The sequence below is a fragment of the Tachysurus fulvidraco genome, chromosome 2, assembly GCF_022655615.1.
Source record: "Tachysurus fulvidraco isolate hzauxx_2018 chromosome 2, HZAU_PFXX_2.0, whole genome shotgun sequence".
Lineage (NCBI taxonomy): Eukaryota > Metazoa > Chordata > Actinopteri > Siluriformes > Bagridae > Tachysurus > Tachysurus fulvidraco.
The window spans coordinates 26,208,326-26,223,033 of NC_062519.1; the positions used below are offsets into that span (position 1 = coordinate 26,208,326).

A 14,708-nucleotide genomic window follows, 5' to 3' on the forward strand; every position below is an offset into this window, starting at 1 on the left:
TAATTATAGTAAAATAGATGGAAATAATAAAGATAATGGCACTCGGCTCACAAATCATCATGCCTGGAATTTCTTTTAAGGTCTTTCATTCATCCCAACTGGGCTTGTATCTTCCAGTCACAATGGGCTATTGTGAATCCCTGCCCTTCCTCATTTCACTGCAAAATCCACTAAACACTTCTCTTTTTTTCTCCTCTCTGCCACTCTCCCACTTTCACTGCTCGTCAGTTCGGCTGAAACGACAAGGATGTCAAAGGTTGTCTGGCCCCGCTGCCCACGACAAACAAGTTAATCAGCCCGTCTCATCCCAGCGCACTTTGGGAGCTTTTTTGTTTCCTTTTCTTGCTTTAATTGCAGAAGCGGAGTGTCAATGCTTTGGAGCAGCACCCCACCGCACGCATGTCCATACACCACGCTGATCGATCGCGCACGCACACTAACTCAGTGTAAACAAGGGATCACAGCGAATCCATGCGGATCTTTTTTTCCTTGTTAGGAATCATATCATGTGGAACTTTTCCTGTATCGAGTTAAAGGAGAAGAAGAAATAGCATGGGAGCAGCTTCGTCACGCAGGATAACTGACAGCAGAAGAGTTGAGAAAAGAGATGAAAGAAGAAGAGGAAGAACTGCCACTTGTGCCAAAGTAGCAAATGTATTTGCCATGACCAGGATCTCTTCTTCGAACTTTAAAGTAGCTTAAGAAAAATAAGAGTTTAGAGAGAACAAGTACAGACAAACTTCACATTAAGTTTCATCTTCAATTCTTCAACTCAGTGGGCACTGAGGACAGCATGAGGGAGAACACAAAAAGGGATGAAAGTCACAGGACCAACAGAGCACTAGTATCTGAATGTAAGGCAAGCAAACAATACAAAAACAAAGCACTCATTACAAGCAACTGAATGTGAAACAGAAAAGGAATTTTCACAAAACAAAGATCTTTTTGTGTCTTTCTTTTTGCATCTGAAAAAAGGGAGGGAAGTTTTTTTTCCTCTCAAAAAAAGAGGGGAAAGAAGAAAGAAAAAAAAACTGCTCTGGCTCCTGCCAACTTACCATCCACCAAGTCCTGGCCGAGATGTCGTAGCAGAGCTGCCATTTGATGGAACCTTCTGAGGTTTTAGCTGCCATTACGCTGTCAGCAAGCTTCATCTGATGCTAGTGCACTCACCGGAGATAAGACACCTAATTGAGAAAACATTTGCACTGGCATGTTGGGCAACATGTAGCCCGCACCATACCATATGGAATCATGGGTAAAAAAAAAAATCCCTGACAATGAACCAATCTCGCGCAGACCCCGTGGCAAGGTGAGCGGCAGTCATCTGCTCACAGAGCGAGCTGTCCTTAAAAAAAAATAACACCAGAATGACGAGCCCACATCACTGAGTGCCTGAGGTCCTTGGTCTTTTTTCTTCTTTAATTAGGGATTTTGCTTTATTGATATCAACGTCCTCATCATCACTACTATTCTGCTCACTTAGGTCTGCACAAGTTCTTCTTTTTCTCCTTCTTTCAACTCTTTTTTTCGGAGGAGTGGAGAGATTTAATAGGACAGAGTCAGGTAGAGGGAGTGAGGGCAGCGGACTAAAGCGCCACAGGCTATTAGCCTGAAATTTCTGCTGGACAGATGGAACTGCTTAAAGACTATCATGCAATGTTTTGTTTTTGAGCTTTTCCCATTTACATTCTTTCTTCTGGCAAGAGTCTATTTTGTAGCAAATTTACTTACAATACTCAGGAAATACATGTATACAAAAATATCATGGATATTCACTGCTGGGCATTTGCAGATGATTTTTATTTTAAGTTAAATATGAGCACTGAGGTAAGATCAATGCAACAGAGAGAGAAATCTCTAACCATGAGATTGTGCTCTAACTACTTTTCCTACTTTATGTTATAATGTTTCTTACTTTATAAACAACATCTAAGCCAAGTAAATTTTATTGTAAAAATTTATAATGAATTTCACTTGCTAACAGAGCGTTTTTTTATTTTGTTGTTGATGTTGTTTTGTTTTTAATAAAGAAAATTCTTGAAACATAGTTGAAAACATTATATTTCAAATTAGGATAATGACAGTGTTACAGCCATAAAAACTGTTATTATACATGAATAAAGTACGTTTTTTAAATATACTTAGTTTCTCGGTTAGCTCATGTGCACTTCACCGATATCAAGCAGGAGATTATGAGTACTGTGGTCAAGCCTAGTGCAGCTCAGGTTGCTGAGCGAGGGGAATACCTGAGCCAGGGGCAGGAGAGAGAGCTCCAGCATCAAACAGTTCTCCTATTGTGACCTAGCCTGAGGAATGTGATTTGGGCCGAGATACAGAAAGACCTGTTCTCTGGTACACTTAAGAGGGTACAAGCAAACTTTATGTATTCTGTACCCAAAAGTAACAAAGACTTGGGGTAGTGCCGAGAAAACACCAAAACATGCTGAATGTCAGAAACAGGAATTTATTTTAGAAACAGAAATTTCAACAACATGTACACTAATCTTATTATGTTTATTCATCTGACATTTAATGCTAGATGTACCTAATAAATTGTCAAGTTAGTGTATATTATTTGTGGACTAATATTAAATATTTCATTTCGACTGGATTCGCTACCAAAACTCATCCTTTAAGGTGTATATTAAAGATGGTTATTTCATCACCTTTAATTATGTATTAATATATTTCCTTTCCGTTAATATATTTCTATCCTTTTTCTATAATATTTCTTTCACAGATACAAAGTCTTATATACATTTTCAAATATGATTCAAGGCAAAATGAACCATTGCTTCAGACTGAGAGCTGCTTTCAAACCGAGCAGTCAGTCAGTTAGAAGTCTTAAATGTCTTAAATATATTTGTTACATATAAAAACTTAACATATAGTTATGGGGGAAGGAAGCTACTGCACAAGTAAAGTCACAAGCTGAAGCAAAGATAGATAGATAGATAGATAGATAGATAGATAGATAGATAGATAGATAGATAGATAGATAGATAGATAGATAGATAGATAGATAGATAGATAGATAGATAGATAGATAGATAGATTAAGCAACATGATATTAAATACATATCTCTTGACTAGAAAGATAAAAGCCATGGAATGTAGAGTGAGAATAGTGAACTAAATACATTTTTTCTCATAGGTCAACAAAGTCCAGAAATACTCATGTCCATCATGTACTGGACTAAACAAGCACACATGGATGCATTTATAACCCCCTTATGACAGAACTGGCCATTACCAACCTCAAAGAAGCTTTTATAATTATGGTTATGTTTATATGCACTCTTTCATTAAGAGCTACTGTATATCTATGGACAATTTGTGGAAGAAAATTTCTATTCAGTTAAATAAAAAATAGATTAATATATTAGGATTTTAAAAAAATAATAAAACTATATCATTACATAGAATTTATTTATTTACTTTTTTTGTTACGTGTTCAATCTAATATTTGCTCTGATTGTTCAGAGCAAAACATCCATAACAACTTGATAAAATTTTCTACTGTCTAAAGTTCCTACATTATCCAGTAGAAGGCGCTCTTGCTCCAGTTAACTTTACTGTGCTTTCAGTGCCAGGTAAAAAAAGAAGCCTGTTAAGTTTAAATCAGCTCACCTTTGCTTTCTTCATCCTGCGGTCTGATTCACCTTAATAAGAATCTTTCCAAAAAAATTTTTTTGCTAACACAGTGAATGCCATCACCCTCAGTGCTAGGATCTAATAAGGAAATAAAAATATATGCAGAATAATAAAACTATCTAAATTAATTATTTAACAGTTCACTCATGAATATATTATCAGGTAATCATGTTGAAATACAAGTTGTTATTAAAAGAAAAAAAAGATTCATTTATCAAGCCATATTCAAGTCACATTTTTTAGTTTATCTATAAATTCCATAACTAAACTAAATGTATGTTGGGTCCTAACACATTTCCTCTTCTTAACCATAGTCTAATTTAAAATGCCTCAAAAACTATTGCAAACATCTGTTTTCTTTTCTTTTTCTTTGGCACTCCTGTCCCTTCTCAGCAGGAAAGCATGGTGCCAGTCGTCTCAGTCCAAACCACAATGAATTATTCCCCCTCAGCACATTTTTTTAGTTTATACACATACATACTGATAGGAATATATCCATTTAAATAAATTGTGATCTTTGATTTAAATTCAGTGACAATCAGAGTACAACAAAAAGTACAAGATGACATGTTTACCCTGGTCATTTTTTTACAAAAATGCACTTTACCTCAACGCATTTTACCTTCCTGATTGCAGACAGATGTCATTTGTTACAGACAATTAAACTGTAAAGGTAACTGCTTGTAGTATATCACACGAGGTATGATTGTTACTTAAACAATGTCTTTGGTCCATGAGAGCAAGGAACCATCTAGTGTCTGTCAAGCTTCTGAGATGTTAATGATCCATGTGCATCAATTATACTGATGTGAACATTTGGGTGAATTGCAACAATCACATAAACATCAATCTTTCCACGTTTGGGTAATTTGCTTTTACGCAGACACAAGAATCTTCCTAGGATGTGTTTTTTTTTTATTTGTTGTTTTTGTTGTTGTTGGAGAAAAGTTGTGCAGAGTGAAAAAGGTAATGGGGACCTGCTGCAAGTGTGCTTCTGCGATTAGAAACACACCATGCGGCTTTAGAGGGTTTCAAAATCTTTCAGTTTGCCCCAGGAAACTGCTCACAATAACAAGCCCATTGTTTTAAAAAATAAGCAAAAAATTAAAAAGCCTGCCTGGAATCAAGCAGAATGAAATCCAGAGTAATCTCTGCTTTATCCAAGTAAATGGTTAAATAGATAAAGATGAACCTAAGACAGGAAAAAAAAATTCTAAATGCAGGATATGCTAAATATTATTTAAGTACCATAAAACTTGGTTAAATTGATTAGTACGTCAGCCTGAAATCATCCTAAGATGTACAAATGAGGATTGTGATAAAAAAAAAAAGATGATAAATCTGCTTTTTGTTGCAATAGATAACTATGGATGTGCTGTGTTTGTGTCACTAAATTGAATAGTGGGTCTGTCTGCATAGTGCCAGCAGGCAGCAGTCTTACACCGAGAGGCTGGCAGAGATAAGGTAGAGAGGAAGGAGAGCGAAGAGAAAAGGTTTGAGCGCTGGCCATAAGTACCATCTGCTCTCACTGCATAGACTTTGCAAAGCCTACAGAAATTCACTCTTTTACCAGGGACGGTTTGGTGAGGACGCAACACATTCATTACCCGTAGAGTCCAGTAAATGGATGGTGTTGATAAATGTCCTCAGAACCATACTGTTTTCTTAATTATGTTTGACATGTAAATAAAACTCTGAAACAATTACCCTGGCAACAACAGATTAATAAAAGGCTGGCAGATAACCTCTTTCAGGACATCCCTAACTGTCCTTCAATGCTTTTTATATTCAATGACCTTCAGAGGAATATTAATGCATCATTAGAAATCATTCATCAGTTTTCTAAGCAGCAAAGTTGAGAGCATAGTCCTGGAGAACCAGAAAGCGATTTGAAGGTTTTAATTTTTGCGTGAGCATGAAAATGGGATGCATGTTTCCTCAGAAAAGCCCTGTAGATATTTGGAATGGCAGCCAAATGCCGCTGAGGTATGCCAAATGCCACAGTGTTACATCCTCCCCCCTAAAATAAGATGTGATGCTGTTCTAAAATTTACGGTGTTAGACAGTTTTGTAGCGTGTAACCCTGAGACTTGCCGGCTGCACTGCTGTCCATCTTGGCACATCAGAGTGAGTCAGAGAGAACGGCAATGAGCGGTGGCCAAATCTGTCACACTGATGTCCTGTGTCAGCCAGCAGCATCCCACACACTGTTCCCTTGACCTTCAGTACACTACACACTAGCCCACCACTCTCTCTATCTTACTTCCACCCATCTGCCCCTTAGCATGCCACACTTCACACTTTTAATATTCAACAAAAAGCCTGACATCCCATTGGGATTAATGCAAGTATAATTAAATCTAGCAAATATAGCATACATTATGATGGGGGGAAAACAGCCACCAGTTCAACTCCTTCCTATGAATAAGCGTATAGCAAAATACTTTTGGAGGGAACTGTGTGTGTTTCTATGTATTTGTAGCACTCGTAATACTTAAACCTATGGCAGGAGAAAAAAGACACTAACATCTACCCAGCTTTCGGACTGATGTAGGCTATTCTTAACTTACAAAAACAACTTTAAATAAGTTGAACAGTTGACAGTTTTATTGCCCTTGAACAACAGTGCAAGATAAGATGCACTCCCATTTGTAGTTACAGTAAAAATAAAATTAAAGGAATAGCTCTTCAAAATAAACAACAAGAAAATGAAAGAAAAGTCCCTCCTGATTGTTCAGTCCCATGTTCCACTGATAACAGATCACCGGCTGGCCACTCCGTTTGTTTACCAGACTTGTTGGGCTTGGCTTGCCATCCTGGTTCATTCAGACTTCCTAGTACAATCAGAGTTCCAGTCATATTAATCTGAGTTGCCTGGGTTCCTCACTTTCAGCTGCTTTTCGATTTACAGAAGCTTTTGCATTCACAGGAAGAAAATTGCAGGTAGAAGGAAAGTGCTGGCAATTAGAGATTCTACTATTTAGACTCAAAGCGCTCCCTTTACTGGGACATAAAATTAGAGTATATTAGTATCACTTATTTCTCCAGAGGTTACATATTTATTACACACACAGTACCCTGTGAAAGGATTTTTTATACAAGCAGAGGACCAGTAAAATTATTTACATCAAGACATTTTAAACAACTTTAAAATGCCACAATTTTGTGCCAAACTACCCAATTTTGAGATGAACAAAATTATACTTAATATTTTCTTACAGATCCCCTCCTTGCAATAACCACATCAAGCTGATGACCAACTGACATCAACAAACTGTTGCATTACTATTTTATGATGATGCATGTTTCAACTCAATGTATGTTTCAACTCAATGATGTATGTTTCAACACATGCATCTAGACATTCTGCTCTAGTAGAAATCTGTTCAAGAAAACCATCAAATTAACCATAGATTAGAAGGTACATATACCTATGTGTATACATATAGTTATTATAATTCATATTCATCTATAGTACACTGTGCTCATTAATTGTACTATTTTATTGCATTCAAAATTAAAGTACATTACAATTATAAGCAATTATTATCAATTTAATTATAATTATATCTGTCTTTCTTAATTATATTACTTTATATTAATATACTATATTAATTATATATTAATTATATAAAATGCCAAGATATTACACTGTCCTCTGACAATCCAAAAATATCAACAAACTTTTATTTATGTAACTTTTATTATAAATGATGCACATAGATCGTTATGAATACAAGTTTTTGTAGAGAAGTATTCAGTACATAAATAAGTATTCAGTACAGTGTATTTTAATATTTCATTAAATTAAATAATTACAAAAAATACTTATAATGAGTGTTTAAGGAGGATAAGAACTTAAATAAAATGAATTAATTAGCATTTCAATGGATAAATGTCTATACACTCAATTTAGAGCCATATCATCATTGTATGAGTTAAATAATCAAATATACATTTAATATAGCATGATCTACATATCTACATATTTATATCGTGTTAAGCGGTTCATGGAAATTCCTGATTTTATTACAGAACTTTGTTCTCAAAAATAAATTGGTAGTACTGGAATTTGTGGCATAAATATATGGTCTACAGTATAGTGAAAACAAGAGGAACAAGTACAATGCAATGTACAACGCCAGGAAATATTCCACAACATCTTGTGGAAGTCAAGTCATTTACATTTTTAAAAAATGTTTTCTATTTTAAATCATTATAAAAAATTTAATATACCCTTTTGTACTTTTGTACCCTTTTATACCCAATTCACACTTAAGTCTCATTTAGCCATCATTATAATTGGATATTATTGCTCTGTAAACCTGTAAGGGATTTTGAAGCCCATTGCTGAACAGAAAAACACTAAAGCCATTTTCATATTGCAAATAATCAAATGTGTACCACACTTGTGTAGAGATACAAAATTCATCTCAAGGCAGATTAGATATTTTAAAAGTATCAGATTGCTTGTAAATAATCTGCAAATAATTCTACAATAAAATACCAATTACATGTATTATTAAGATAATAAATGTAATAAGTGTAATAAATGTTTAATAGGACACCAGTTTTTGATTTTGAACAGTTACATTACACTGCTACATTACATCTAATAGTAACAAATGTTTATTACAAAAAATTTATTTTATAATAATCCAAAAGACACACAAAAAATACGGGGCTACTCTTACAAATATGGCAACCTGAGGAAGAATATATACTGTCTGCAGAGTGTGGGTTTTATTAACCAGAAATTTACCAGACATGGATTAACAAGAAAATCAAAATCATGCTGATTGCTAAATATATCTGAAACAGATGGAAACCTCAAGTAATGACTCACCAGTGTTTATATTTGTGATGGGAACATAATTTTTTTTAGTGAGCCAAATCATTTGGTTCAGTTCATGGATAAGAGTCAGTATCATTGCCAATTTATTACTACTGGACCTCAACCTCGGCAACCTCACCACATCTCACATGTTGCAAATATGGCATTTTGCAAACATGGAAACATTCACATTAAATTACACTGCACGAGTAACCTGGCACAAATACACAAGTAAGCTCTCAATATTATCCGAAATTGAGCGACCCAAAGAGCCAAATTGTTTGAGAACAACGTTTGTGTATTGGGATTATATTGATTTTTTTAAAAGCATTAAAACCTAAAGGATTAAAGTTAGCAGGATACAGTTACATAAATAACTTACAATATGTACATGTAATACTTTTCTGTTAGCTAATTAGCCTATAGCGAGCAAAATTAAAACTAGATAAACTAGAGAGTAAAAGTTGTTATTAAATTTAGATGATGTTAACCTGTTGTTAAGAGAAAGCAGAATTTTCTACCTCGATAAAGAATTTTGGCCTGGTGTTAGTAAGCTTTCCTTCAACTAGTTCAACTAGTTCCAGGATGCTAAGGCTAATAGGATGCTAAGGCTACAGTAGTGGAGCTTCCATTTAATGGGTTTGATCAAATTTACACAGAAGAATCGATTTCCAATCTCATCTGAAGTCCATTTTAGCCTTCACCTTAGTTTTGCTTAGTTCAGCCAAATAAAATACTATAATAATGCAATAGTATAACTATAAACTATATAATTATAATAATGCAAAAGTATTTCTAGTAACCTGATGGGTTGATCATGATGGATTGTGTTAGTGAAAGTCACAGACTAGTTTCTCAGGATATACATTTTTATTTTTAGTTCAATAAAAAAATATTATTTTTAAGATAATGGGTTACATTATCCTAAACCCATGGACTGAATTTTGTTGCCTTGTACTTGTACATGTGTAATGACAATAAAGTCTAATCTAATCTAATCTAATGAGCAAGCTGTAGGCAATTGTGGCCAGGAAAAATTCCCTGCGATGACATGAGGAAGAAACCAAATGGGACTCAAATGGGATCCCATCATCCCTCATCCAATCGACACTGGAAATTGCAATTAAGATCATTTATCTTCTATAATTGTATGCTGTTTAGTCAAAAAGTGCAGTTGTGGTGACAGGATCTTACGAGCTAAAGAGCAATTTATAAGAACATACACATCCAGCCTTCTGGTTGTGGCTCTATCCGCAGTAATCTCATGGTGATCTTTAGACTGTCCAAGCTGCCATCCTCAGCAGCGGAAAATGATTTTCAGGGAGGACTGCAGCATCTAAATGACTGGTAACCTTTGTAGCATCTGTAGCTTGACAAAGATGAAAGGATTACACAGATATGAGAGTTCCTTGAATATAAAATGTGTAACCAATTACTCCAATAAATAAATATATTACTTAAATTACTAAAAGAATCAAGTGATTTTTTGAGAGGTAAAATACTTGAATAGTGATTCATCTAAAATGCCTTCCAAATATTTATTCAGTTTTAGACTTCTATTTATTCAGTTTTCTGTCTTTGATTATTAATTGGTCTTCCTTTATAGGAACTTTATCAACATTATAAATGTTAAGTGACAGGAAACATAAAGGTTACTACAGGCTATGTGAGGTGTGGTCCTCTGGTCCTACAGCAACTCTGATTTGTTTGGACCAAGTTCTGATCCCAGAAATCAATGCTTCGTTAGCCATATTATATATTGCTGCTTAACTAAATTAATCTGCCTACAGTAATGCTCAGTGCTCTCACACCTTCTGCCACTCCTAATGATGATGGCTGCACACAGCAAAACCATGCAATTAATCTGTAATATTGCAGTGATCCAAATAGTAATACACTGCAACCAGAATAAAGAATTGTTTCTTTTTGACTATTTGAAATATCATTGCAGACATTGGAAGAGATTTGAGCAAGTTTATAATTACTGGTCTCTACACACATAAACACATAGGAATTATTTTGCCGTTAAATATCTAATATTAGACTCTATTTGAAAAAATGTTTTAAATCATAACCCTTTGGGATTTTATTTTGAATTGGACAGGCATTACTTTTTTTTTTAGAAACAGACTGCAGTAGAAACATATGTTCGACAAGCCTTAGCAGATGTCCATCTCAGGGCTAAAGCCTAAACTCAGTGCAAGCATGTGAACATCAGCAAGTCCTTTGTGTTAGACTGCCAGGGGTATACATTATTCTAACATGTCTCTCCTGCTGAAGGAGTTTTAGATTTGTGCAGATCGTCAGCTGAGATTCATACAACTCTGAATTTGTATGAACTTTAGGTCTGAACTGTGTAAGACCTAAAGTTATAGAATATAGCACTGATTGTGAAAGCTCCCAGCAAATCATCACAGTTATTATAGTCTCTATTTACCCATATTTTATTAAATGTTTTCAAGTGCAATAGGCATAAATTTGAACCATTTTTCTAATATTGCATATTTCCATAATCAGGAATACAAAAATTAAGAAAATAAAATAAAAAACAAAGTGGTGATTGTATCCATTCCACATCCATGCATATAAATAACTGCAGGATAGAGAAGAGCAAAAGTCAGAAACAGAATATGGTATCATTGCCATCTGCAGCACACCCTGTGCTTGGCAGCCTTGTCCATACACTCCCTTTCCCAGTAAGTGCAGATTAACAGACAAGCAGTGCAGTCTGGCAGTCATGCTGGCCTTGTGCAGCCCAAGCTCCTGTTCTGAGAAACCAGCCTTTCTGTTCATATTTTATCAAAATCACTTATTCCCACTAAAATTGCCATTTTCTCACAAACACATGTGCTCAGACTAACATGGATAGTTTATATAGTGTCCTCGAAACACATCAGTATCAGAAAGTAGGAGAAAGGTGTAAAACATGGCAATATTTTCAGTAAACTACATGAAATAGCGTTTCATACTGAAGTAGGCTCTAAAAATGTCCAATCTTCTGCTCTAAAGTGAGTCTGGTTTGTTACAATATGAAGTAGATTTAAGTATGCTACAGTAATGATTAAAAAAAGTAAATAATATCCTTTGTTTTATATTTACATATATTTAGGTGATGATTATAACCTACTTATGATAAATTAACTGGTGAAGAGCTACAACCCAAATAATACAATGATATGCAGTTTTCTGTGTGCCAAATCTGTAATTACTCCACCTCTGTTTGGATATATCTTTGCGTTATTATGTAATACAATTTTGACCCTCGGGTGTCATTTATATGCAGTAGATTGTGTTTAAAAAGCAGGTCTGAATAGGAGCTGGAACTTAGCCACTGATGGGCACTTTGGACTGCTGGCTGAAGTCATTAAGAGCCCTGGAGTGAAATAATAAAACAAATCCCTGCATCCCAGATTGTTGGCACAAGACATTGTATTATCACTATATGAACCATTTAGTTACAATATTGGCTATGTTTTATTTGTTTTGTCACATTTATCTTGTCTGAAATTGATTGTCACTTCTTTGTAGAACTGCTCTCTTTTTGTGGCACCACTAAGCTGTTAGGATAGTGCCATGCATGATTAAAATAGATTAATGGTTATTGCTTAAGCAGGAGACACAGACCATGGCACAGGAGGAGCATTATTTACTGCTCTTAATGAGTACTCCATCACACTTCTCATCTTAAACACTGCATTGCACCGAAAACTCCATTATACTCCATTATATGAGTTTTTCTTGCAAATAACAAAATAACTGAAAATTATAATCGTATGATATGCTAATCATGCATCTGATGTGAATGAGCTGAATCAACGTTATCATTATGAGAGATCTCGGCAGTGATGCTGCTGTTACTGTGCATGTTCAGACAGATGCTGGGTAATAAGTGGTTAAATGAGATGATTAAAGAGGCTTGTCAAGTGAGTAGTGTTAACTCTATTAACTGATTAAAAGAAATACTGTTACCTGATCTTGATCCTCAATATTCCTATTTTGAAATAATTTAGGCACCCTACTTCAAGATTGCTGTTTCAATATTAAAATCATCTGTAATAAAAAAATTTTCATTTATATCATGGTAATAGGAAATAGTCACCCATTTGTCACCCAGTTTAGTTTCATTGGATTCAGTTTTAAATAATGTAATATTTAATGTCATATTTACTGATCGATGTATTCGGTGTTCTTACAAATGGTCTTCACTGAGTAATTTAAGGAAGTCAATGGTTAGGAATGGTCATCGAATTTAATAATTCATGGAAAAGATCATGGTGTATCTGTCTTTCTTTAGTGCTTTAACCTAGATATGTACATTACTTATAGCCAAAGGGCTCTCTTATACAGAGCATCACAGTTTTAGACCTGAAATTACCATAAACCAGCTGGTACTCTTAATGAGAGCTCAGTGGCCTTTTCGAACGTATAGCCTCAGGAACAGAGATGAAAAAAAATTATAATTATTTCCTAGAAATTACGTGAGACAGAGAAACTTATGTTTGTATAAAGCTTATTTTATACTGATTTATATTCTTGACAATACGCCATCGCAGCCATGTGTCTACTTAATATTCTACTTGAGAATTATTTCATCTTCTTGCTCTGGAATGTATTGAAATTATAATATTGGTCCCAATTTGTATTGAAAATCTGAGGAAGTGTTATAAGTATGAATAATTTAATGAAAACATTAATGGTCATTATCTACCTGCGTGCATATAATGGTGCAAAAGTGCAGCGGGTTGCTTTGCCACATCACAGATTTGGGGTCCTGGGTTCTGCACTGGATGTCTGACTGTGTAGTATCACACATTCTCCACATTTCCGTGTGGATTTCTTTCTGGTGTTCCAGTTTCTGACCACACAACAAACTTCGCAATATGTGTAAATAAGTGTATAAGCGTGTTTGTGTATGTGTGTGTTCAGCATCTGTTCCTACCTCATGGCCGGTGATCTCAGTACAGCCTATGGATGCATCCTGAAAAGGACAAAGGACTTTCTGATATATTCAATACAGTAGGCAATTTTTAAATTTTTACTTTATTTCTGTTTTTATAATTCAACTGTAAAAGGCCTAAGTAGAGTAAATTAGTGCTATATTGCTATCTAAGGTGACCAGCAAGTGAAGGGTGTAGTTTTTGACACAGGACTGGCTTCTGTGCTTGAGTGACTATTCATCGTAAGCCTTAATGATACATACGTATTAATATATCTTTCAAACCTTTTTCTTCAAAAAATTAATGCACAATGCAATTAATGCATTGTCATTTAGATACCTGGAAAAATGACCAAAATGGTGAATCATGTGGAAGGAGAAACAGTATAGATGAAGGACCTTAAGCCGGATCATCTGAACAGTCCCAGAGTGGTGACTTCCTTACACCATACACAACACTACTTTTCCATGTGTCACCTCACAGCACTTGGGCTTCACTTAGACAGTGCAGGGGGAGGCTGGGAAGGGAAGACAGTGCTTGCCAACAGCAGGTGTTGGTCTGTCCTTCAGGGAGCAGGCAGCAGGCTGGGTACTGATGTGTGGCAGAGAGAGGGGGTCTGGCAATCTGGTGCGCAATGCTGGAGCTTCTGGATAGACAGACAGAGTGAGATGGCCAGATACAGGAATAAGCATCATTTTTTATTTGTTGTGTTGTTAGAAGCATGAGTTTAATGATAATCTGATCATTATAATGAGTCGCCTACTAGTGGCTATGATATTTAGTATGTTGCGCTGGTTCAAATTATTTTGATATACTTCTCATCAGTCAGTATATATTAGTTGACCTAGTAATTACAACTTTCTACAAATTCCTGAAGGAGGGTCATGGCTGCCTAAATACTCTGGTTACCGTGTTTATTCCAATTTGTCCTTTCTATAATAGGTTGTCTGAATTATTGATATTCTCATAAAAAGTAATTAAAGGATTAGCTTCCTCATATTACAGGGGTTATTAAAGGGAGCTATTGAGAATCACTCCAGGGTTGTTAATATTGCTGTGGTGTCTGCTCTTTTTGATGGAAAGCAGTGTATCATTTTTGTGCTCTGATTTTTGGCTCCATCTAAGAACGCATATCAGATTTCTCTGTGCAACATTTGGGGTCCTGCATCTCTGTTCATCCACTTACAAACAATCCAAAGCATTCCAACATGGCAACGGTCGCTGAACAGTAGGCTTGGGTTTGGCTTTGTAGTTGTTGTGGCTGTCGTATTCAGTAAGAACCA

General features: G+C 35.3%; 1 protein-coding gene across 3 annotated transcripts in view; it reads right to left on the reverse strand.

Annotated features, from left to right (window-relative positions):
- nfia (nuclear factor I/A) overlaps nucleotides 1-1,193 on the reverse strand; it is a 140,958-nt gene extending 139,765 nt beyond the window's left edge. Inside the window, exon 1 of one of the 3 annotated variants that reach the window (XM_027170050.2) lies at nucleotides 1,056-1,193. In XM_027170050.2, the coding sequence (XP_027025851.1) occupies nucleotides 1,056-1,151 (96 nt within the window). In that variant the 5' untranslated portion in view covers nucleotides 1,152-1,193. The remainder of the gene's footprint in view (nucleotides 1-1,055) is intronic. The other 2 variants (XM_027170053.2, XM_027170054.2) reach the window with 2 other exon arrangements.
- Between the last annotated feature and the right edge of the window lie 13,515 nt (nucleotides 1,194-14,708).